Source organism: Sabethes cyaneus, chromosome 3, assembly GCF_943734655.1.
Source record: "Sabethes cyaneus chromosome 3, idSabCyanKW18_F2, whole genome shotgun sequence".
NCBI classification, from domain to species: Eukaryota; Metazoa; Arthropoda; class Insecta; order Diptera; family Culicidae; genus Sabethes; species Sabethes cyaneus.
Window position 1 is genome coordinate 141,204,101 of NC_071355.1, and position 25,936 is coordinate 141,230,036.

General features: G+C 42.8%; 1 protein-coding gene across 11 annotated transcripts in view; it reads left to right on the plus strand.

Moving 5' to 3' along the window:
• The window catches only part of LOC128742585 (uncharacterized), a 235,669-nt gene that overhangs the window by 183,203 nt on the left and 26,530 nt on the right, over positions 1 to 25,936 (plus strand). For 6 of the 11 annotated variants that reach the window (XM_053838988.1, XM_053838990.1, XM_053838989.1 and 3 more), the window contains 32 exons: positions 5 to 331; positions 401 to 715; positions 937 to 1,260; positions 1,367 to 1,684; positions 1,744 to 2,055; positions 2,119 to 2,442; positions 2,508 to 2,831; positions 2,897 to 3,211; positions 3,277 to 3,597; positions 4,205 to 4,534; positions 4,600 to 4,911; positions 5,008 to 5,331; positions 5,404 to 6,360; positions 6,423 to 7,379; positions 9,114 to 9,440; positions 12,798 to 13,109; positions 13,177 to 14,121; positions 14,186 to 14,836; positions 14,935 to 15,243; positions 15,301 to 16,245; positions 16,305 to 16,955; positions 17,734 to 18,045; positions 18,104 to 19,048; positions 19,113 to 19,763; positions 20,027 to 20,338; positions 20,397 to 21,341; positions 21,406 to 22,056; positions 22,320 to 22,631; positions 22,690 to 23,634; positions 23,699 to 24,349; positions 24,613 to 24,924; positions 24,983 to 25,927. In XM_053838988.1, coding sequence (XP_053694963.1) covers positions 5 to 331; positions 401 to 715; positions 937 to 1,260; positions 1,367 to 1,684; positions 1,744 to 2,055; positions 2,119 to 2,442; positions 2,508 to 2,831; positions 2,897 to 3,211; positions 3,277 to 3,597; positions 4,205 to 4,534; positions 4,600 to 4,911; positions 5,008 to 5,331; positions 5,404 to 6,360; positions 6,423 to 7,379; positions 9,114 to 9,440; positions 12,798 to 13,109; positions 13,177 to 14,121; positions 14,186 to 14,836; positions 14,935 to 15,243; positions 15,301 to 16,245; positions 16,305 to 16,955; positions 17,734 to 18,045; positions 18,104 to 19,048; positions 19,113 to 19,763; positions 20,027 to 20,338; positions 20,397 to 21,341; positions 21,406 to 22,056; positions 22,320 to 22,631; positions 22,690 to 23,634; positions 23,699 to 24,349; positions 24,613 to 24,924; positions 24,983 to 25,927 — 16,881 coding nt within the window. The remainder of the gene's footprint in view (positions 1 to 4; positions 332 to 400; positions 716 to 936; positions 1,261 to 1,366; positions 1,685 to 1,743; positions 2,056 to 2,118; positions 2,443 to 2,507; positions 2,832 to 2,896; positions 3,212 to 3,276; positions 3,598 to 4,204; positions 4,535 to 4,599; positions 4,912 to 5,007; positions 5,332 to 5,403; positions 6,361 to 6,422; positions 7,380 to 9,113; positions 9,441 to 12,797; positions 13,110 to 13,176; positions 14,122 to 14,185; positions 14,837 to 14,934; positions 15,244 to 15,300; positions 16,246 to 16,304; positions 16,956 to 17,733; positions 18,046 to 18,103; positions 19,049 to 19,112; positions 19,764 to 20,026; positions 20,339 to 20,396; positions 21,342 to 21,405; positions 22,057 to 22,319; positions 22,632 to 22,689; positions 23,635 to 23,698; positions 24,350 to 24,612; positions 24,925 to 24,982; positions 25,928 to 25,936) is intronic. The other 5 variants (XM_053838991.1, XM_053838992.1, XM_053838994.1 and 2 more) reach the window with 5 other exon arrangements.

The window sequence follows — 25,936 nt, forward strand, 5'->3', positions numbered from 1 at the left end:
ATAGTCATATACCGCGAAGAAACGATCAATCCCTGCAACCCGTCGCCATGTGGATCAAATACTATATGTAAAGAACATAACGGTGCTGGTTCATGTAGTTGCATGCAAAACTATTATGGTGATCCCTATGTCAGCTGTAGACCAGAATGCATTCAAAATTCAGATTGTCCGTACGACAAATCATGCGTCAATACTAAATGTATTGACCCCTGTATTGGTACATGCGGTCTGAATGCTGAATGTCGTGTACATAATCACGCTCCCGTATGCACTTGTGTATCTGGATTTGTGGGCAATCCATCGCTGGCCTGTCATCTTCTTATCATAGAAAGTATGTTCTATTCTATTGTGTGTATTCTTTCTTTGTTTCTAACCTTCCCTTTCATTTACTGTACACTAGAACCTAAAGATGAACCACTCAATCCTTGTATACCTTCACCGTGTGGTCCTTATAGCATTTGTAGAGTAGTAAGCAATCATGCCGTATGTGCGTGTCAAGATAGGTGCATTGGAGCGCCACCGAACTGTAGACCGGAATGCATGCTCAATTCCGAATGCTCGAGAGACCAGTCATGCCTTAATCAACGTTGTGTAGATCCATGCCCAGGCACATGTGGTCTCAATGCACGCTGTCGGGTCGTCAATCACAATCCCATATGTAGCTGCAATTCTGGATTTATTGGTGATCCCTTCGTAAGATGTACCCCAGAACCGAGTAAGGATTATCATGTTCACGTTTGCTTTCGTTGCCACAATCGCTATCGCTTCGTAGATCATTTCCGAAAAATTGCGTGTATAAGGGAAAAATAAATCTAGATTGATGTGATTGATTGTTAGCCCGAAGTTTTACGGAAATGTTCTTCGCGTTTTGCTATGCCTCATGCTTGCCCATCAATTCACTATGTGTGGTTCATTGTGTTTTCCCGATTGTTTTAGAACAACCTATCGTACTAGAGGAACCCAAAAATCCCTGTCAGCCGTCTCCTTGTGGCTCAAACGCAGTCTGTCGAGTGCAAAGCAATCGCCCAGTGTGTTCATGTGTACCCAATTACATCGGACGACCACCAAACTGTCGACCGGAATGCGTTGTTAATTCTGAATGTTCGATGAGTTTGGCATGTGTGAATGAAAAATGTATCGATCCTTGCCAAGGATCATGTGGGCCCAATGCAGAATGTAAAGTTGTATCGCACAAGCCAATGTGCACCTGTTACCCATCTTTCACGGGCGATCCCTTCTTTGGTTGTAATAAGATACAAAGTAAGCTGAATGTAAAAACGATACAGTCTGCACTCCTTTATTCATCGATTTCATAGCAAACTGTCACCTGGTCTGCCGCTAAACTATCTTTTTCCTCCTGTTTTAGTTATTCATGAAGCACCCATGCCTTGCACGCCGAGTCCCTGTGGTGTAAACGCTGTGTGTAGAGAACAAGCTGGTGCCGGCTCATGTTCATGTTTGCCAGAATATTTCGGTGATCCATATGTTGGCTGTAGACCGGAATGTGTAATGAATAGCGATTGTCAAAGGACACGAGCTTGCATCAATAGTAAATGCATTGATCCCTGTCCCGGTACTTGTGGTTCCAATGCTGAATGTCACGTAGTTAATCATTCTCCCACATGCACCTGCATCCACGGTTATATCGGTAATCCATTCACTTCGTGTACTCCGCGACCAGAAAGTACGTTATTTTATCTCGTATTGAAACCTATTTAAACAAATGTCCTCTCTCTTGTCTAGTTGAACAAGAACCAATCAATCCATGCCAGCCATCGCCTTGTGGACCAAACAGCATCTGTCGAGTCGGCAACAATCATGCTATCTGTACTTGTAGTCCTAACTTTATCGGAACTCCTCCAGGTTGCCGACCGGAGTGCGTTGTGAGTTCCGAATGTCCTCTGGATAAGGCGTGTGTAGGTCAGAGATGTAAAGATCCTTGTCCAGGGACATGCGGACTTAATGCACGCTGTCAGGTTGTCAACCATAACCCGATATGTAGTTGTAAAAATGGATTCACCGGAGATCCGTTCACCAGATGTGTGCCAGAAGACAGTAAGCTTTCAACACATAGACAATTAACAAAACCAATAACAATTGCATATATTAATTGCCCAGGAATCCCCGTCGTTATTGACGAGCCCAAATACCCTTGTCAACCCTCACCTTGTGGGCCAAATTCACAGTGCAAGGAAGCAGGCAACACTGCTGTATGTTCTTGTCTCCCAAATTATATCGGTCGAGCTCCGAATTGTCGCCCAGAGTGTACTTCAAGCTCCGAATGTACAGCTATGCTAGCCTGCATAAATGAGAAATGTCAAAACCCCTGCCCTGGCTCATGCGGTTCGTACGCTACTTGCGTTGTGCAGAATCATCAACCAAGTTGCAAATGCTACGATGGTTATACCGGCGATCCTTACACGGCATGCATGCCAATACCAAGTAAAGCTAAATTTTCCGATATACCGAAGTTAACACTACCTTATTGTCCATACGAATTATTTTAGTTTTGCGAGAGCCTGAATTGATAGACCCATGCAGTCCCTCGCCATGCGGCGTAAATGCAAAGTGCAATGTGCGCAACAATGCTGGTTCTTGCACGTGTTTGCCGGATTACTTTGGTGACCCTTACAATGAGTGTAGACCTGAATGTATTTTAAACGCTGATTGCCCTAAAACCCGATCATGTCTAAATAACAAATGCAAAGATCCGTGCCCTGGAATGTGCGGAATCAACGCCGAATGCTTTGTTTCCAACCATGCACCAATGTGTTCCTGCATTGCTGGATTTACTGGTAATCCTTCAGTTGTTTGTCACGAGATCCCAAAAAGTAGGTGGTTCTTTCTGTTAATAGCTTGAAAATGGCCGTTAAAATTCCCCCTTGCAAATTTATAGTAGCCGAGCCAGCTCCTGTGAACCCCTGTCGACCTTCGCCTTGTGGACCATACAGTGAATGTCGCGAAATAAATCAACACGCAGTCTGCTCTTGTCAGAAAAACTACATCGGTACCCCTCCAGCTTGTCGCCCAGAATGTATTGTAAGCTCAGAGTGCTCGCAGGACAAAGCCTGCTTGAATCAGAAGTGCGTGGATCCTTGTCCTGGAACATGTGGCTTGAATGCTAAATGTAATGTCATCAATCATAATCCGATCTGCAGTTGTCCTTCCGATTTCACTGGTGATCCTTTCGTACGGTGCCTACCAGAAGAAAGTAAGTTCATCGTACAGGTCGAACCAACCCAACACTGTCTGAATGCATTTCTCTCATTACCGTAGAACGTCCAGAGTCAAGAGAACCAGAAAACCCTTGCATACCCAATCCCTGTGGCCCCAACTCGCAGTGTCGAACTGCAGGATCGGTACCTGCTTGCTCATGCCTACCTAACTATGTCGGTCGAGCTCCAAACTGCCGACCGGAATGCACGATCAACTCCGAATGTACCGGAAATCTTGCCTGCATCAATGAGAAGTGTAGAGATCCATGTCCGGGCTCATGTGGATCCAATGCTGTTTGCAATGTAATTAAACACTCCCCCGTATGTTCCTGCGCATCCGGTTTTACTGGTGATCCCTTCTCTGGGTGTATGGATATTCCTCGTAAGACCCTTTATTTTTCTTTTCTTTTTCTAAGTAGAAGTACAGTGAATGTTCTATGCGCAGTTCTCAGAACTATACCTGCTATTACTATAAAATCTGCAATCTATCTTCACTATACTTCTTGTGTATTTCTAGTATTTAAGTGCATGTTTAGTGCCCACTGAACATTTATTGTAGGATTTAGTTTTTGCTTCAAAGTAAACACCGCTGAACATTCTGTTTTGCTTCGCCTGAGAAAGCAACCTTTTTTAAATTACCAGCTTCTACAAGCAAAATGTATATTCCCCAGGTTACCAATAAGTATTATTATAAGCAGTAAATCAATCGCTTATTGGCACTTCTGACACTTTTTTCGGCGTGTTGCTGTATGTTAGCATTTTGACTGTATAGCTGTTGTAAATTGACATCCAACATTCCATTTAAATTCTCTGTAATTAGTTGCAAAGGCTTTTTGGTTACCTGGGTCATGTATTTATTCTACACGTATGCAGCACATTATCTAGCAAACAGAAGTTTTCAGTTGTATTTGCTTTAAGTCCCTACTTTGCAATTTAGCATGTGTGTGTGTGGCTATCTATGTGTTATCTTTATTTACGCTCTATTATAGTTCCACCAATACGAGACGAAACGAGGGATCCTTGTAATCCTTCACCGTGTGGATCGAACGCTGTGTGTAAGGAACGTAACGGTGCTGGCTCTTGTACATGTTTACCGGAATATTTTGGCGATCCGTACAGTGGATGCCGCCCAGAGTGCGTAACCAATAGTGACTGCCCACGTAATAAAGCCTGTGTAAATAACAAGTGCAAAGACCCATGCCCTGGGGTATGTGGCATAAACGCTGAATGTTACGTTGTCAATCACTCTCCCAGTTGCGCTTGTATCTCCGGATACACTGGTGATCCACTGTCCGCCTGCCACGAACCTGCTCCTCCGAGTAAGCTTGATGTATTTAAGCTATCTGTTACTATCACTCTAACTTATGTAAATACACACTTATAGAACCAAACGAACCGCTCAATCCATGTTCACCCTCTCCTTGTGGGCCGAACAGTTTGTGCCGCGAAATCAACGGACACGCAGTATGTTCTTGCCAAACTGGTTTCATTGGGACTCCGCCAAGTTGTCGACCCGAATGTGTCGTCAGTTCAGAATGCGCTCTAGATAAGGCTTGCATGGATCAAAAATGTCAAGATCCTTGTCCGGGTACATGTGGACAGAATGCACGTTGTCAGATCGTCAACCATAGCCCAATTTGTAGCTGCTCTCCTGACTTCACTGGAGATCCTTTCGTTAGGTGTTTACCACAAAAAAGTAAGCATGCTTAGAAGTTCTCGTTGAAATTGCATGTGATTGACTAAATTTCCACACCTCTTCTTTCTATCTGTGATGTAAATAACTCATTTTTAGAACCTCCTGTGATATCTGAACCTATTGATCCATGTGTGCCTTCTCCCTGTGGACCCAACGCTCAATGTAGAGCTGTTGGAAATACGCCCGCCTGCTCGTGCCTGCCGAATTACATTGGCCGGGCACCCAACTGTCGTCCGGAATGTATGATTAATGCTGAATGCTCTGCAAATTTGGCTTGTATAAATGAAAAATGTAAAGATCCATGCGTCGGCTCATGTGGGCTCAACGCAATTTGCACTGTAATCAAACACAATCCAGTTTGTGAATGCCAGGTTGGATTCACGGGTGATCCTTTTTCAGTATGCACAGAATTCACTCCCCGTAAGAAAGTTATTGGTCATAATTCCCTTTGTGCATTCTTCTTATCAGATTCCTTAATCTCTTTTTCCACAGCACGTGTCCCGGAACCACCCAATCCATGTAATCCTTCTCCGTGTGGCGCCAACGCCGTTTGTAAAGAACGCAATGGCGCTGGATCCTGTATTTGTCTGCCAGACTACTTTGGTGATCCATACACGGGATGTCGTCCTGAATGCGTACAAAACTCGGATTGCGACAAGTTCCGCGCGTGTGTTAACAATAAATGCAAGGATCCTTGCCCTGGAGTTTGCGGTCTGAATGCAGAATGCAGAGTACAGAATCATAGCCCTATTTGTCTGTGTATTGAAGGCTACACTGGTGATCCTTCTAGAGGATGTAGCATCGCAGAGAGAGTAACAGAACGACCAAAAACGGAGGGATGCCATCCATCGCCCTGTGGTCCCAATAGCCACTGCCGAGAAGTTAATGGGCATCCAGTATGCTCATGTCAATCGGGATACATCGGAACCCCTCCTTCATGTAGACCAGAGTGTGTAGTCAGCTCAGAGTGTAGTCAAGACAGAGCTTGTATCAACCAAAAATGTACTGACCCATGCCCTGGTACTTGTGGTACGGAGGCTCGGTGTCAAGTTGTGAATCACAACCCCATCTGCAGCTGTCCTCCAGGGTATACCGGCGATCCATTTATTCAATGTATCAAAAAAGAAATCCGTGAAGATACACCACCTGTCGACCCATGTTTACCGTCGCCTTGTGGACCAAATTCCCAGTGCAGAGTAGTGGGTACACAAGCCGCTTGCACGTGCCAGGCAAACTATATAGGTCGACCACCAAATTGTCGTCCAGAATGTACGATCGATGCTGAATGCGGCAGCAATTTGGCATGTCAAAACGAACGTTGCACGGACCCATGCCCCGGTGCATGTGGACACAACGCCGTCTGTCAAGCCATTAACCACCGAGCCGTATGTGTTTGTAACGAAGGTTTTGAGGGCAATCCTTTGATACAATGTGACAGATCTCTGCCACGTAAGTTGATTTGTGTTACTGTAAGCGAAAAACTGACTTTATTATATTGTTTTTTTCTGCAGCGACAACAGAACGTCTAACACCATGCACTCCATCTCCATGTGGTCCAAATGCAGAATGTAGGGAAAGAAACAATGCCGGCGCTTGCTACTGCCTGAAAGGCTATGAAGGAAATCCCTACGATGTTTTCTCCGGTTGCCGCAGGGAGTGCGATGTGAATAGCGACTGCACCGAAAAACTCGCTTGCGTGAATTATAAGTGTATTGATCCTTGCCCGGGTGTTTGTGGAAGTCAAGCCCTTTGTGAGATTGTTAATCATGTCCCGACATGTGTCTGCCCGGAAGGAATGGTAGGGGATCCATTTTCGCGTTGCGAGTTACGAAAAGAAGAGATCACGCGAGCTCCACCGGTTTGTGATCAAAATACATGTGGACCAAACAGTATCTGCCGAATTCAAAATGACGTCGCTGTATGTAAATGCCAACCAGAAATGATTGGAAATCCTCCCAACTGTCGTCCGGAATGCCTTCAAAGTGGTGACTGTGACTCGCAGCGAGCTTGTGTAAATTATAAATGTATCGATCCGTGTCCTGGATCATGTGGACAGAATGCAAAATGCCAAGTGATCAACCACAATCCAATCTGTAGTTGCAATGCCGATTTCACGGGTGATCCCTTCACTCGTTGCTACCAAGAAGTTCGCGATACCACAAAAGCGCCGCCAACGCCATGCGTACCATCACCCTGCGGACCGAACGCAGAATGTAAGGCGATTGGCGACAAAGAAGCCTGCTCCTGTCTGCCGGACTATATAGGAACGCCACCGAATTGCCGTCCTGAATGTGTCTTGAGCACTGAGTGCTCTCAAAACCAGGCATGCATCCGGCAAAAGTGTACTGATCCTTGTCCAGGATCGTGTGGCCTTAACGCCAAGTGTACCGTCGTCAACCATACACCCAGCTGTTCGTGCGAGCAAGGATATACAGGCGATCCATTCACCGGTTGTCAGCTAATACGAGGTGAGTGTTGTAATTTTTTCTGCCCTTTTAATATCATATCAATCCCAAATTCCAAATGGAGAAGCGGAACCCATGAAAGCACGCTGGGAAAAAGGCTTCATGCTTATATAACACTGATCAATCACGACTTAGCCCTAGGGAGCAAATTTGTTGTGATGAGGAATAATATTCAATAAATTTCGAAGCTCGCTTCTGCTCAGAATTCTCTTGGTAGATATTTAGAAAATCCATTATTACAAACTAAAAAAATCTACTTTTTCCTTAAAATCGATTACCGTGCCTAGTTAGCTTCGGCTTACAGCAATAAGTTTTTCCTCAAAAGTCATAAAGGCATTGTTACTGTTGAGTCCGCAAGCCATTTTCGAGTCATTTTAAAATTATTAAAACTAATAGATATTCTCATAATCTCGAATTTACTTCCTAGGACGATTTATTACTTCAATTTAGTTGATCAGTGTAATTATGCCGGAATCGTAATCATATGGGCGCGGTTTTAATATGCCATTTAATGGAGGATACTGATTATCCCAAATTCCTCGCAAAAGCTTAATGCAGAGCAAATGTCTTCTTAATATCATAAATACATATAGTATTCTTTTAGTCAACGGCTTCGCTCGCATATCTATGACATATTATGACATGCGATTCGAACAAAAGATACGCTTATTTTCATTGCTTTTTATATTTTGCTACGTTTAGCATTCAATTTGTTAAATTTATATTATTTTTGACTTTTGCAATTAAACCGCCCATGCCCATTGTAGATGACAAATTGACAAAACTGATGACAATATTGCACAAAAATATCAACCGCTTCAATGCTTATAAATGAAACTCAAAAATTGCTTAGTAGGTTCAAAATTTCAATTGCTATTCAAGGCGCTTTTGATTCGAGATCAAATATAATCATTATCTAATGTAGATTCACTTAATGCACGAAAAAGATATTTTATTTTATTTAGATTTTTATGATGTGAAAAAATATAAGTAAAGAAGTAATTTGAGAAAGTCCGCAATTTTCATAATCGAGTTCAACAAGTTTTCTAAAAAGGATACTTAATTTTCGAATCAGAAGCGTTAGAATAACTGTGGTGCTGATTTGCCTATTGTGGTAGCAGAGTTTCACAAAAAACGCATTTAGGGATGGTAGCACGTAAAAGCTGGTGAAATGATGTCAATCTGAACTTCCCGGTGAAACTCCATAAACCACAAATACTAAAATGTGATACCTACTATCTTTTAAATTAGAATTCAATTTTTGGTATGTTCCAAAAAAAATTGAGAGGAAATATCACATTTTTGTACACACATATTGCAATAAATTTTAAAGAAAGTACATCTGAACTAAAATATTGACACAAAAAATTCATTTGCTTATGTCCAAAGTACCTATAGTTCAGAAGTGCTTTTCTACGCTTATGCTTCAAGCAAACGAGAATTCACTAAGGTAAGTGTTTGAATTCTCCATCTCTAATCGCCTGCTGCAACGCCGCAACGCATAATATCACACTATAAATTTTTAAGCCAAAATCACGCCGAAACACGCCAAATCACGCAAATCTAACAAACGCAAACGCAAATTCAAATTCAACAAAACAACAAATTGCTTTAGGCTTTGCTGGTTTTATGGTCGCTTTGTCCTCCCGGGTTGCCCCAGATCCTGTAACTTCCGCTTTATTTCGAATTTCTTCGAGGAAATTACTTCAATATTCGTGTCTTCCGTTAATTTTACAGCCGATTATCCAGTCCAAGTTCAGACCCCGTGTGTTCCTAGTCCATGCGGAGCTAACGCCATCTGCCGAGAACAGAACGGTGCTGGATCATGTACCTGTATTGAAGATCACTATGGAAACCCGTATGAAGGGTGTCGTCCGGAATGCGTTTTGAATTCTGATTGTCCTTCCAACCGTGCCTGTATACGAAACAAATGTCAGGACCCTTGTCCTGGAACGTGCGGTCAAAATGCTGAATGTCAGGTTGTTAACCATTTGCCCTCGTGCACCTGCATCGAGGGATATGAGGGTGATCCATTCCGATTTTGCAGCGTAAAACCAAGAGAACGTAAGATATCATCACACACAATTCCTCTCGCTGTTTATACTCTTGACAGTTCACCGAGACGGACATTAGCTAACCATATTTTGACGATAATGGCTTACCCACGACTGGGGGTGGGATAAAAAAACAGTCAATCTTAAAAATAACCCCCGTAATAAGATACGCGATAGCTCAATTACTTATTAATGCAGGTCTGACTGCTCCGGAAAATTCCGAATTAACAAACAGCTTCTGAGCAATTCTCGGTTAAACGGGGCAGATACGAGGTCTTCAAATAGTGAAACTTTTGTACTTGATTGGTTGAAACCGGATTAAAAATGAGAATGACATTTTCAATTGCTCGAAACAGAGAACCCCTCGTTCGTCAAGTGGTTGGACAGTTTTCAAAAAAGCTGTTTTAGCGAACCTTAACATCATGTGATATTAACTAAATTTGCTATGAAAAAATACAAAACGATGATTCTGTAATGCGAACATATGGGAGTAGTTTCAAATGAAATGAAAAATTTTTTGACGCCCATATTAGATTTGGCCACCATATTGAAATTTATCAAAAAATCGCCCTTCTCGCCATGAGCGCACCAACCAAATTTAATTTCTAGCTAACCATTGGAATGCTGAGAAAAAATGCTATAAAAAATATTCATCAAATTAAGTGTGGCATTAGCATTACCTACACGAAACAACCCGTTTCGATCGCACGGTTTACATTTTTTTTTTTTGTAAACTTTGCTACTACCTAATTGTTTGATCATATTAAATCCACTCCGCATTAAAAACTGGTTAATGTTTCTTACAGCTTTTTCTCTCGGCTCTCCAATGGTAAGCTTGAAATTTAAATCGAGCGCTCATGGTGAAAAGAGCCCAAAACCAAGATTCCAAAAAAAATTGTTGTTCCAAAAAAATTGTCCCCTTTACAAAACCAATTCATTTGTGTATTGTTTCATACCAAGTTTGGGTAATATTACATGTGAAATATGTCAAAGTTTGTTAAAAAAAAGTTTTTTTGAACTTGGCCACTTGGCGAGCGAGGGGTCCTCTATTTCGAGCTATTGAAGGAGTAATTCTTATTGTTTAACCAATTTCAATTGAACAAGTACAAAAGTTTCAATATTTAAAAACATTTCAACATTTCATTTCAACAAGAATGACTCTTCAATCAATCGAGCACTGACTTCGTTGTGCGTTTCTGATTAATTCAGAACTGGACTCCTTAAACTCCTTTAAACTCCTTACCTACTAAATAACTTATGTACCTCCTTATTTTTTTCAACACTGTTCTCAAAAAAGTGATGTGCTTGTTCTTATTTCGAAGCGCGGTCACTGATTACTCCATGATCTTGAATCTAAAAGTATTTTTTAGATTCAATTATATGTAGTATTGAGCAAAAAACAAATTTATCTAACACCTTTTGAAAATTTTCGAAACTGTTGACACATGAATGTAAACAAAACGAAATTTCCACCTCACACTGACATAAGTTTGACTACCGGATTATCAGGTCAAAATTCGACGATCCAGCCATGAATTAGTCGGATTAACGGGGTGGTACTATATAGCACAGCAAACTACAGCAAGTGCACAATCATGGGTCACACACAATTGTGGGTCATCTTACCTTTTTCTGCTGATTAATGCGTCAATATTATACGAAGTGATTGATTAAATTGTTACTCATAAGTAGCTCTAATAATTTGATCAATCTTTAGCTGATATTTAAACGCTAATAAGCAGCTAGAGCGAAAATGACCCACAATTGTGTGTGACCCATGATTGTGGACTGACTGTATATAGATTTTTGCTAGCTTTGTAGAAAAATGTCGCATTTGATTTCCTTGCTGAGAAAAAGGTTGCAATTTTGCTGTGATGATCAAGTTTTTTTTTTAAATTGCATACTGTTTTTGATTATTCCATATTATTTTCCTGAGCTTTTATTAGAGAAACTCAAATAATAATGGCCTGGGTAACCAACAAGCATTAAGCAGTAAATTGAAGTTTGCCATACCTGGCGTTTTATACTGCACGTTGCTGTATATCATCTTTTGACAGCATAGGGTACCCAAGCAGCACATTTTTCGTACTTATGGTTGCAGGAACTTTATTTGTGACTGAAATCAGTTATAAATCGGGATTTTTTTTGGAAAATGGAGGGGAAAGAGTGGACAGGTAGGGGGGGGGGGGGGTAATAGGTAGCTACGCTTAACAACTCACAACGACAACTTATTAAGCGTAGCTACCTATTACCCTTAATACCTTTCCATTCCACTCTTTCCCCTCCATTTTCCAAAAAAAAATCATTACTTTCCCCTACCGTCCCTTTATCAATTGTAGAACTACCGTTTCAAAAAATACTAATAATGTATTAACTACAAACTTTATTTTTGTTTTGAGATTTAAAGTTGAGTTTTAAAAAGCCAAGTTCAAAGTCAAACCAATAAAATCCAGTATTTTAATACAAAATACCATAGAACCCATTTTGTTCGATTAGTACATTAGTACGATTGATTAGTTTTGATCGATTAGTACTTTGACAGTTCGATTTGGACGATTTAGTATAAAAATCTATGCCAAAAATTATTTTTTTTATGTTTGAGAAGTCGCCATTTTGTTCTAAATTATTGTTTCGTCTATTCCTTTGATCAATTACAAAATATTTTCGTTTTACCGATTTCTTTTTGAGTTTTTAATTTCCAAGCATTCAGTTCATAGGTATCGTTCTCGCCACAAGACGCCTTATTTTAGAACTGTGCCAGAAAATTTACTATAGCAGCTATTTTAAAAACTATTTTTACAATTAAAATGTTTTATAAAACAGTTCAAAGTTACTGTAGGATGCCTACTAATTTTCCGTTGAATTTTTAATTGATTCATTGGTGGATTGGTTTTCTCTAGAAAAATTCTAGAAATATCGATTTTTAGACCTCCCAAAAGTACAGTCAGTCCACAATCATGGATCACAAACAATTGTGGGTAATTTTAGCTTTTGCTGACAATATCCGTTTGAATATCACCTAATGATTGATCAAATTGTTAATTCTACCTATGAGTAACAATTTCATCAATCAATTAGTATAATATTCACGCACTAACCGACAGAAAAAGCTAAAAAGACCCATAATTGTTTGTGATCCATGACTGTGGACTGATTGTATATAACCCCTTAAACTACAAAATTTCTTCGCGGTAATCGCTTAGCTTTCAGACAAAAACTTTTTAAACGGACATTTATGATTACAAACTTGAAGCAGACAAATAAAACTTGTCAAGCGAACGCTCGGTAAACTGCTGATTGTCGACTGAACAATCTCGACAATTAACAGTTTCACAGTTTGATCAAGCAAATTCGCTCTCATTTCCAGAACTTCAAGTTTTTGTCAATCCTTGTCAACCCACACCATGCGGTCCCAATAGCCAGTGTCGAGAGATCAACGGGCAAGCAGTTTGCTCTTGTTTGCCCACTTATATAGGATCGCCGCCGAGCTGTAGACCTGAATGTGTCAGTAGTTCAGAATGTTCATTAAACGAAGCTTGCATTAGCCAGAAATGTGTCGATCCCTGCCCTGGCACTTGTGGGACCAATGCTCGATGCAATGTGAATAATCATAGCCCAATCTGTTCCTGTCAGTCAGGTTATACTGGAGATCCATTCACTCGTTGCTATCCCAATCCACGTAAGATTCCGCAATAAAAACATTCCGGTCGGTGATCCCAAGTATTAAATATCTCTTTTCTATTTAGCCCCTCCGCGCGATTCCCCAGTTATTGTAAGCGATCCATGTGTTCCATCTCCCTGCGGTCCCAATTCGCAATGTAGAAATACCAATGGTGTACCGTCATGTACCTGTTTAGTCGACTACATTGGATCACCACCAAACTGTAGGCCGGAGTGCATTATCAATGCCGAATGCTCAAGTAATCAAGCTTGTATGAACAAAAAATGCCGAGATCCTTGCCCAGGATCCTGTGGTATTGGGGCCCTATGCAATGTTATAAACCACACACCTACCTGTAGATGCGATGTTGGTTATACAGGTGATCCATTTACGAACTGTTATGCGGCACCACCTCAACCGAAAGAGCCAATCTACGATGATCCATGCAACCCATCGCCTTGTGGTCCAAACGCTCAGTGTAACGATGGAATATGTACTTGTCTTCCAGAGTACAACGGTGATCCTTATCAAGAATGTAGACCAGAATGTGTCCTCAATTCCGACTGCCCACGAGATAAAGCCTGCATACGGAACAAATGCGTCGATCCGTGTCCAGGAACATGTGGACAAGATGCCATTTGTGAAGTCATCAATAATATTCCAATGTGCAGTTGTCCTGTAGGACGAACAGGAAACGCATTTGTACAGTGTCGCCCACAACAAACCCCAATAATTACAAATCCTTGCAATCCATCTCCTTGTGGTCCTAATAGTCAATGCAGGGAAATAAATGGACAAGCTGTATGTTCCTGTATACCAGGTTACATCGGAACTCCTCCCATATGCAGACCAGAATGTGTGGGTAGCTCAGAATGTCTACAAAATCAAGCATGCAATAACCAAAAATGTAGAGACCCTTGTCCAGGAACTTGTGGTATAGCAGCACGGTGTTCTGTCGTAAACCACAACCCTATTTGTAGTTGCCCGGAACGATACACGGGAGACCCATTTATACGTTGCCAACCAATTGGTATGTTTTGTCCTTCTTGTTACCATGATCGTGTGTTTTAAAATCATTTAAATTAATATTTTAGTTGAACAGCCAGTTCAAATGACCCCGATTAATCCATGTCAACCATCGCCATGTGGGCCAAATTCCCAATGTAAATCTATTGGAAATTCACCATCGTGTACTTGCTTAGAGAATATGAAAGGAACTCCTCCATATTGCCGCCCGGAATGCGTTACCAACTCAGAATGCCATAGCAATCAAGCGTGCATACGTAACAAATGCCAAGATCCTTGCAGTAACGCGTGTGGCCTGAATGCAGAATGCCATGTTGTCAGCCATACTCCCCACTGCGTCTGTGCTGTAGGCTTTACTGGAGATCCTTTCAATCAGTGCTCCATAATGCAACAGGAAGTTCCAAAAGAGTCAACAACTCCTTGTACACCCAGTCCGTGTGGTGCAAATGCGATTTGTCGTGAACAAAATGGTGCTGGCTCTTGCATTTGCCTAGATGAACATTTTGGAAACCCGTACGAAGGATGCCGCCCCGAGTGCGTACTGAATTCTGATTGCCCATCAAGTCGCGCCTGTGTAAGAAACAAATGTCAAGATCCGTGTCCTGGCACTTGTGGTCAAAATGCCGAATGTCAAGTCGTCAATCACCTTCCTATGTGCACATGTTACCCTGGACACGAAGGTGATCCATTCAGATATTGCAATATCGAGCAACGTCAACGTAAGTGTTGTAAAGCTTCATTTGCTTCAGCTCTTACTAACAGCTCAAAGCATTGTTTACTTTAATATCCTAAAACAATCTATTTTCTTAAAATATAGCACCTCAATATGTAAACCCATGTCAACCTAGCCCATGCGGCTCGAATAGCCAGTGTCGGGAGACTAATGGCCAAGCCGTGTGCTCTTGTCTTCCTTCATACGTTGGGACTCCACCTGGCTGTCGACCCGAATGTGTCATCAGTTTGGAATGTTCTTCGGAAAAGGCGTGCGTAAACCAAAAATGCGTAGACCCCTGCCCAAGGGCCTGCGGAGCGAATGCCAAATGTAATGTAAATAATCATAGTCCAATTTGTTATTGCAAATCTGGATATACCGGTGATCCATTCCTAAGATGCTATCCGAATCCACGTAAGAATTTTAATTGAACACTGTCAAAATGCTTTCTTACATTTTCTCTTTAAATAGCTCCTCCTGAAGATACTCAAATTGTTGTTAAAGACCCATGCATTCCTTCCCCTTGCGGTCCGAACTCACAATGTAGAAATAGCAATGGGGTTCCTTCATGTTCCTGTCTAGTCAACTATATAGGGTCCGCTCCTAATTGTAGACCTGAATGCACAATCAATGCTGAATGTCCAAGCAATGAAGCGTGTTTAAGCGTAAAGTGCAGAGACCCTTGTCCAGGATCATGTGGCATCGGTGCTAGATGTAGCGTAATAAACCATACACCAACCTGCGCATGTGAAACTGGTTACACAGGAGATCCATTTGTGAATTGCTATCCTGCACCACCTCCACCAAAAGAGCCAATACGTGAAGACCCATGCAATCCATCGCCTTGTGGACCAAACGCCAACTGCAATGATGGGTTGTGTGTATGTATACCGGAGTACCAAGGTGATCCTTACCAAGGCTGCAGGCCAGAATGTATACTCAACTCTGATTGCCCCCGTGATCGAGCATGTATTCGCAACAAATGTGTTGACCCTTGTCCGGGAACGTGCGGTCAAGACGCAGTATGTGACGTGATCAACCATATTCCAATGTGTAGTTGTCCAGTTGGGAGAGAAGGAAATGCATTTGTACATTGTCGTGTACAGCAAACTCCAGCAATCACTAATCCATGTAATCCCACTCCATGCGGACCAAATAGTCAATGTCGCGAAATTAACGGACAAGCTGTTTGTTCATGCGTCCCGGGATATATAGGCAGTCCTCCTACGTGTAGACCAGAATGCGTCGTAAGTTCCGAATGTTCGCAAAACCAAGCATGTAGCAACCAGAAATGTCGAGATCCATGTCCCGGTACTTGTGGAGTAGGGGCGCGGTGCTCCGTGGTAAACCATAATCCAATTTGCAGTTGTCCCGAGCGATATACCGGAGATCCATTCTCGCGTTGTCAACCTTTAAGTAAGTTTTCTAAACATTGGGGCTGTTTTGCTAGTAGTAAAAAATTAATACTTTTACAGTTGAACCTACGATTCAAATGACCCCCATAAATCCGTGTCAACCCTCCCCATGTGGCGCTAACGCAGAATGTCGACCAGTAGGAAATTCACCTTCATGCACTTGCCTAGATAATATGGTCGGTGCTCCTCCGAATTGCCGACCCGAGTGTGTAAGCAATGCCGAGTGCATTAGCAACCGAGCTTGCATTAAGCAAAAATGCCAAGACCCTTGTACAGATGCTTGCGGATCAAATGCTGAATGCCGAGTTGTCAGTCATACTCCAATATGTATTTGTTCAGTTGGATTTACTGGTGACCCGTTCAATCAATGCGTACCAGCTCCAAAGGACATACAGCAAGAACCAATCGCACCTTGCACACCGAGTCCTTGTGGGGCAAACGCCATCTGCAAAGAAAGAAATAATGCCGGATCATGCAGTTGTATAGAAGATCATGTAGGAAACCCATACGAAGGATGCCGACCTGAATGTGTTCTTAACTCCGATTGCGGTTCAAACCGAGCATGTGTGCGAAATAAATGTCAAGACCCATGCCCTGGAACTTGCGGACAGAATGCAGATTGTCAGGTTGTAAACCATTTGCCTTCCTGTACGTGTTTCGAGGGATATGAGGGAGATCCTTTCCGATTCTGCAAAGTAAAACAAAGAATACGTAAGCATCATTGTTGTACCTAGTTTGGCAAATATCTTAATTTTCGCTTTTAAGACCGTTTATTTTATCTGATGTGGCCTTGACCTAACCCATATTAAAAAAAGAAGACAGTCTTCAAAGCTAAATGTTTCAAGACCTTCTGTTTTGTAAATCAAAATTATAGTCAAAGTCAAACCTACGTAATTGAAGTTTGAAGTTAAAGTCAAGCCTGCATGTTTTTAAAATAATTTTGCTTAATTAAGTTACTAATTTGTAAACAGAATTCAAGTCGTTATAACTCTCTTGATAGAGGCACTAACCTTTCGTACGCTTCAAAATATGGTACTGGTTTTGCTTGTGCTCAAGCAGTTATCTGTGAAATATGAGGCGTGTATTGGCTTTCTGACTTTTCGAAAGTCTTGCCATGTTTCAGCCAATGCTGATAACTTGGTTTGTGGACATACAGGTGCATTAAGATCGGCCAGCGTAATGCAACTTGTTCCCAAATGTTGCCCAAATTTTCCAAGCATCTCTAGTCACATGCCGCAAATGCTCAGGTGGTACGCAAGATACACGTAACGCGACACTGGGTATTACGAAAATGTACTAAAAATATTCACAAAAAAATGGCGAAAGTGAATCTGTCTGAATGTTTGCCGTTCTTACGGGTACAAAGTCATAAACATTCATGCCGGTACACTTCACAATACTTGTAATTGCTTTCTCGAATAGCTCTCTGCCATTTAAATTAGCTTCGCTTAAATCAGTATTGTTATTACAACTACTCGTTACCTCGCAGCCATTCAAGAGTATGTAAACCCTTGTCAACCGAGTCCATGCGGTCCTAACAGTCAATGTCGAGAGATTAACGGACAGGCAGTTTGCTCATGCCTTCCTGCATATATTGGATCTCCTCCGGGATGTCGCCCAGAATGCGTCACAAGTTCCGAATGTTCTCTGGACCGAGCCTGTGTCAATCAAAAGTGCACTGATCCATGCCCCGGAACCTGCGGTACTAACGCACGATGCAACGTTAACAATCATAGTCCTATTTGTTCTTGTCTATCTGGATATACCGGAGATCCGTTTACAAGATGTACTCGCATTCCACGTAAGATTGCAGTGACCTCGAAAAAAGTTGCATTTTCATAATCATTCTTTCATCTCAGCCCCTCCGCAAGATACCCAAATCATTGTTCGAGATCCATGCGTTCCGTCGCCCTGTGGTCCAAATTCCCAATGTAGAAATTCCAACGGAGTTCCATCATGTTCATGTCTTATCAACTACATTGGTTCACCACCGAACTGTAGACCGGAGTGTACGATCAATGCAGAGTGTCCAAGCACGCAAGCTTGTATGAATGAGAAATGTAGAGATCCTTGTCCCGGATCATGTGGAATCAGTGCCAGATGTAATGTGATTAATCACACACCGATTTGTACCTGTGAGAGCGGTTATACAGGAGATCCATTTACGAGTTGCTATCCGGAGCCACCTCCACCAAAGGAACCCATTCGAGATGATCCATGTAATCCTTCCCCTTGTGGACCTAATGCTCAGTGTAACGAAGGCGTCTGTTCATGTTTGCCTGAATATCAAGGCGATCCATATCAAGGATGTCGACCAGAATGCGTACTGAACTCTGATTGTTCCCGGGAGAAAGCTTGTATTCGTAGTAAATGCATTGATCCCTGTCCAGGAACGTGCGGACAAGATGCCATATGTGACGTGATCAATCATATTCCCATGTGCAGTTGTCCCAATGGAATGGCCGGAAATGCATTCGTTCAATGTAGACCACAGCAATCACCAGCAGTGACGAATCCATGTAATCCCTCTCCATGTGGCCCCAATAGCCAATGTCGTGAAGTAAACGGTCAAGCGGTATGCTCTTGTGTACCAGGATTTATTGGTAGTCCTCCAACATGCCGACCTGAGTGTGTCGTCAGCTCAGAGTGTTCCCAAAATCAAGCTTGTAGCAATCAAAAGTGTCGAGACCCATGTCCCGGTACGTGCGGAATAGGAGCAAAATGCTCTGTCGTCAACCACAACCCAATTTGCAGCTGTCCTGATCGTTACACTGGTGACCCATTCATTCGTTGCCAACCAATAAGTATGTCGTCTGTCTGATTGGGAGCTATGAACATTCAAAAACATTTTAATATTATATTTTACAGTTGATACACCGGTTCAAGTGACTTTGGATAATCCCTGTCAACCTTCGCCTTGTGGACCTAATGCAGAATGTCGGTCAGTTGGAAACTCTCCGTCTTGTACCTGCCTTGATGGCATGGTAGGTTCACCTCCTAATTGCCGACCGGAGTGTATTAGTAACTCCGAATGCGATAGTAATCGAGCATGTATAAGGCAAAAATGTCAAGATCCATGTATTGGAGCTTGCGGCATCAACTCAGAATGTAGGGTTGTCAGCCACACTCCGATGTGCATTTGCTCGATTGGTTTCACTGGTGATCCTTTCACTCAATGCGTTGCGATTCGACAAGATGTGCCGAGAGAACCAACATCTCCTTGCATTCCCAGCCCTTGCGGTGCCAATGCCATATGCAGAGAACAAAGTAATGCTGGATCTTGCACTTGTGTGGAAGATCATATCGGAAATCCGTACGAAGGTTGTCGCCCCGAATGTGTTCTAAATTCGGATTGTCCCTCAAATCGAGCCTGCGTGAGAAGTAAATGTCAAGATCCTTGTCCAGGAACTTGCGCACAAAACGCAGAATGTCAGGTTGTGAATCACTTGCCATCTTGTACTTGTCACCAAGGATATGAGGGAGATCCATTCCGTTACTGCAGTGTGCAACAAAATGAACGTAAGCGCATTTTATTACTGGCTAATAATAATTTCGTTATATGGTTTAGAGAAATGCTGCTTGCGTCCTACAACAAAAATTGTGATGCACTAAATTCAGTTATATGCTTACGACTATTATTTGACTATTATACATCTTTAAAGCTCCTAGTAATTCACAATACTTGTGATTTCTGGGTATTATTTAATCGCTCGCTTTGCAATTTAAATTAGCTTCGCTTAATTCAGTATTGTTTGTTATTACAACTATTCGTTACCCCGCAGCCATTCAAGAGTATGTAAACCCTTGTCAACCGAGTCCATGCGGTCCTAACAGTCAATGTCGAGAGATTAACGGACAGGCAGTTTGCTCATGCCTTCCTACTTATATTGGATCTCCTCCGGGATGTCGCCCAGAATGCGTCACAAGTTCCGAATGTTCTCTGGACCGAGCCTGTGTCAATCAAAAGTGTACTGATCCGTGCCCAGGAACCTGTGGTACTAACGCACGATGCAACGTTAACAATCATAGTCCTATTTGTTCTTGTCTATCTGGATATACCGGAGATCCGTTTACAAGATGTACTCGCATTCCACGTAAGATTGTAGCTACCTCGAAAAAAGTTGCATTTTCATAATCATTCTTTCATCTCAGCCCCTCCGCAAGATACCCAAATCATTGTTCGAGATCCATGCGTTCCGTCGCCCTGTGGTCCAAATTCCCAATGTAGAAATTCCAACGGAGTTCCATCATGTTCATGTCTTGCCAACTACATTGGTTCTCCGCCGAATTGTAGACCGGAATGTACGATCAATGCAGAGTGTCCAAGCACGCAAGCTTGTATGAATGAGAAATGTAGAGATCCTTGTCCCGGATCATGTGGAATCAGTGCCAGATGTAATGTGATTAATCACACACCGATTTGTACCTGTGAGAGCGGTTATACAGGAGATCCATTTACGAGCTGCTATCCGGAGCCACCTCCACCAAAGGAACCCATTCGAGATGATCCATGTAATCCTTCCCCTTGTGGACCTAATGCTCAGTGTAACGAAGGCGTCTGTTCATGTTTGCCTGAATATCAAGGCGATCCATATCAAGGATGTCGACCAGAATGCGTACTGAACTCTGATTGTTCCCGGGAGAAAGCTTGTATTCGTAGTAAATGCATTGATCCCTGTCCAGGAACGTGCGGACAAGATGCCATATGTGACGTGATCAATCATATTCCCATGTGCAGTTGTCCCAATGGAATGGCCGGAAACGCATTCGTTCAATGTAGACCACAGCAATCACCAGCAGTGACGAATCCATGTAATCCCTCTCCATGTGGCCCCAATAGCCAATGTCGTGAAGTAAACGGTCAAGCGGTATGCTCTTGTGTACCAGGATTTATTGGTAGTCCTCCAACATGCCGACCTGAGTGTGTCGTCAGCTCAGAGTGTTCCCAAAATCAAGCTTGTAGCAATCAAAAGTGTCGAGACCCATGTCCCGGTACGTGCGGAATAGGAGCAAAATGCTCTGTCGTCAACCACAACCCAATTTGCAGCTGTCCTGATCGTTACACTGGTGACCCATTCATTCGTTGCCAACCAATAAGTATGTCGTCTGTCTGATTGGGAGCTATGAACATTCAAAAACATTTTAATATTATATTTTACAGTTGATACACCGGTTCAAGTGACTTTGGATAATCCCTGTCAACCTTCGCCTTGTGGACCTAATGCAGAATGTCGGTCAGTTGGAAACTCTCCGTCTTGTACCTGCCTTGATGGCATGGTAGGTTCACCTCCTAATTGCCGACCGGAGTGTATTAGTAACTCCGAATGCGATAGTAATCGAGCATGTATAAGGCAAAAATGTCAAGATCCATGTATTGGAGCTTGCGGCATCAACTCAGAATGTAGGGTTGTCAGCCACACTCCGATGTGCATTTGCTCGATTGGTTTCACTGGTGATCCTTTCACTCAATGCGTTGCGATTCGACAAGATGTGCCAAGAGAACCAACATCTCCTTGCATTCCCAGCCCTTGCGGTGCCAATGCCATATGCAGAGAACAAAGTAATGCTGGATCTTGCACTTGTGTGGAAGATCATATCGGAAATCCGTACGAAGGTTGTCGCCCCGAATGTGTTCTAAATTCGGATTGTCCCTCAAATCGAGCCTGCGTGAGAAGTAAATGTCAAGATCCTTGTCCAGGAACTTGCGCACAAAACGCAGAATGTCAGGTTGTGAATCACTTGCCATCTTGTACTTGTCACCAAGGATATGAGGGAGATCCATTCCGTTACTGCAGTGTGCAACAAAATGAACGTAAGCGCATTTTATTACTGGCTAATAATAATTTCGTTATATGGCTTAGAGAAATGCTGCTTGCGTCCTACAACAAAAATTGTGATGCACTAAATTCAGTTATATGCTTACGACTATTATTTGACTATTATACATCTTTAAAGCTCCTAGTAATTCACAATACTTGTGATTTCTGGGTATTATTTAATCGCTTGCTTTGCAATTTAAATTAGCTTCGCTTAATTCAGTATTGTTTGTTATTACAACTATTCGTTACCCCGCAGCCATTCAAGAGTATGTAAACCCTTGTCAACCGAGTCCATGCGGTCCTAACAGTCAATGTCGAGAGATTAACGGACAGGCAGTTTGCTCATGCCTTCCTACTTATATTGGATCTCCTCCGGGATGTCGCCCAGAATGCGTCACAAGTTCCGAATGTTCTCTGGACCGAGCCTGTGTCAATCAAAAGTGCACTGATCCGTGCCCAGGAACCTGTGGTACTAACGCACGATGCAACGTTAACAATCATAGTCCTATTTGTTCTTGTCTATCTGGATATACCGGAGATCCGTTTACAAGATGTACTCGCATTCCACGTAAGATTGTAGCTACCTCGAAAAAAGTTGCATTTTCATAATCATTCTTTCATCTCAGCCCCTCCGCAAGATACCCAAATCATTGTTCGAGATCCATGCGTTCCGTCGCCCTGTGGTCCAAATTCCCAATGTAGAAATTCCAACGGAGTTCCATCATGTTCATGTCTTGCCAACTACATTGGTTCACCACCGAACTGTAGACCGGAATGTACGATCAATGCAGAGTGTCCAAGCACGCAAGCTTGTATGAATGAGAAATGTAGAGATCCTTGTCCCGGATCATGTGGAATCAGTGCCAGATGTAATGTGATTAATCACACACCGATCTGTACCTGTGAGAGCGGTTATACAGGAGATCCATTTACGAGTTGCTATCCGGAGCCACCTCCACCAAAGGAACCCATTCGAGATGATCCATGTAATCCTTCCCCTTGTGGACCTAATGCTCAGTGTAACGAAGGCGTCTGTTCATGTTTGCCTGAATATCAAGGCGATCCATATCAAGGATGTCGACCAGAATGCGTACTGAACTCTGATTGTTCCCGGGAGAAAGCTTGTATTCGTAGTAAATGCATTGATCCCTGTCCAGGAACGTGCGGACAAGATGCCATATGTGACGTGATCAATCATATTCCCATGTGCAGTTGTCCCAATGGAATGGCCGGAAACGCATTCGTTCAATGTAGACCACAGCAATCACCAGCAGTGACGAATCCATGTAATCCCTCTCCATGTGGCCCCAATAGCCAATGTCGTGAAGTAAACGGTCAAGCGGTATGCTCTTGTGTACCAGGATTTATTGGTAGTCCTCCAACATGCCGACCTGAGTGTGTCGTCAGCTCAGAGTGTTCCCAAAATCAAGCTTGTAGCAATCAAAAGTGTCGAGACCCATGTCCCGGTACGTGCGGAATAGGAGCAAAATGCTCTGTCGTCAACCACAACCCAATTTGCAGCTGTCCTGATCGTTACACTGGTGACCCATTCATTCGTTGCCAACCAATAAGTATGTCGTCTGTCTGATTGGGAGCTATGAACATTCAAAAACATTTTAATATTATATTTTACAGTTGATACACCGGTTCAAGTGACTCTGGATAATCCCTGTCAACCTTCGCCTTGTGGACCTAATGCAGAATGTCGGTCAGTTGGAAACTCTCCGTCTTGTACCTGCCTTGATGGCATGGTAGGTTCACCTCCTAATTGCCGACCGGAGTGTATTAGTAACTCCGAATGCGATAGTAATCGAGCATGTATAAGGCAAAAATGTCAAGATCCATGTATTGGAGCTTGCGGCATCAACTCAGAATGTAGGGTTGTCAGCCACACTCCGATGTGCATTTGCTCGATTGGTTTCACTGGTGATCCTTTCACTCAATGCGTTGCGATTCGACAAGATGTGCCGAGAGAACCAACATCTCCTTGCATTCCCAGCCCTTGCGGTGCCAATGCCATATGCAGAGAACAAAGTAATGCTGGATCTTGCACTTGTGTGGAAGATCATATCGGAAATCCGTACGAAGGTTGTCGCCCCGAATGTGTTCTAAATTCGGATTGTCCCTCAAATCGAGCCTGCGTGAGAAGTAAATGTCAAGATCCTTGTCCAGGAACTTGCGCACAAAACGCAGAATGTCAGGTTGTGAATCACTTGCCATCTTGTACTTGTCACCAAGGATATGAGGGAGATCCATTCCGTTACTGCAGTGTGCAACAAAATGAACGTAAGCGCATTTTATTACTGGCTAATAATAATTTCGTTATATGGCTTAGAGAAATGCTGCTTGCGTCCTACAACAAAAATTGTGATGCACTAAATTCAGTTATATGCTTACGACTATTATTTGACTATTATACATCTTTAAAGCTCCTAGTAATTCACAATACTTGTGATTTCTGGGTATTATTTAATCGCTTGCTTTGCAATTTAAATTAGCTTCGCTTAATTCAGTATTGTTTGTTATTACAACTATTCGTTACCCCGCAGCCATTCAAGAGTATGTAAACCCTTGTCAACCGAGTCCATGCGGTCCTAACAGTCAATGTCGAGAGATTAACGGACAGGCAGTTTGCTCATGCCTTCCTACTTATATTGGATCTCCTCCGGGATGTCGCCCAGAATGCGTCACAAGTTCCGAATGTTCTCTGGACCGAGCCTGTGTCAATCAAAAGTGTACTGATCCGTGCCCAGGAACCTGTGGTACTAACGCACGATGCAACGTTAACAATCATAGTCCTATTTGTTCTTGTCTATCTGGATATACCGGAGATCCGTTTACAAGATGTACTCGCATTCCACGTAAGATTGTAGCTACCTCGAAAAAAGTTGCATTTTCATAATCATTCTTTCATCTCAGCCCCTCCGCAAGATACCCAAATCATTGTTCGAGATCCATGCGTTCCGTCGCCCTGTGGTCCAAATTCCCAATGTAGAAATTCCAACGGAGTTCCATCATGTTCATGTCTTGCCAACTACATTGGTTCTCCGCCGAATTGTAGACCGGAATGTACGATCAATGCAGAGTGTCCAAGCACGCAAGCTTGTATGAATGAGAAATGTAGAGATCCTTGTCCCGGATCATGTGGAATCAGTGCCAGATGTAATGTGATTAATCACACACCGATTTGTACCTGTGAGAGCGGTTATACAGGAGATCCATTTACGAGCTGCTATCCGGAGCCACCTCCACCAAAGGAACCCATTCGAGATGATCCATGTAATCCTTCCCCTTGTGGACCTAATGCTCAGTGTAACGAAGGCGTCTGTTCATGTTTGCCTGAATATCAAGGCGATCCATATCAAGGATGTCGACCAGAATGCGTACTGAACTCTGATTGTTCCCGGGAGAAAGCTTGTATTCGTAGTAAATGCATTGATCCCTGTCCAGGAACGTGCGGACAAGATGCCATATGTGACGTGATCAATCATATTCCCATGTGCAGTTGTCCCAATGGAATGGCCGGAAACGCATTCGTTCAATGTAGACCACAGCAATCACCAGCAGTGACGAATCCATGTAATCCCTCTCCATGTGGCCCCAATAGCCAATGTCGTGAAGTAAACGGTCAAGCGGTATGCTCTTGTGTACCAGGATTTATTGGTAGTCCTCCAACATGCCGACCTGAGTGTGTCGTCAGCTCAGAGTGTTCCCAAAATCAAGCTTGTAGCAATCAAAAGTGTCGAGACCCGTGTCCCGGTACGTGCGGAATTGGAGCAAAATGCTCTGTCGTCAACCACAACCCAATTTGCAGCTGTCCTGATCGTTACACTGGTGACCCATTCATTCGTTGCCAACCAATAAGTATGTCGT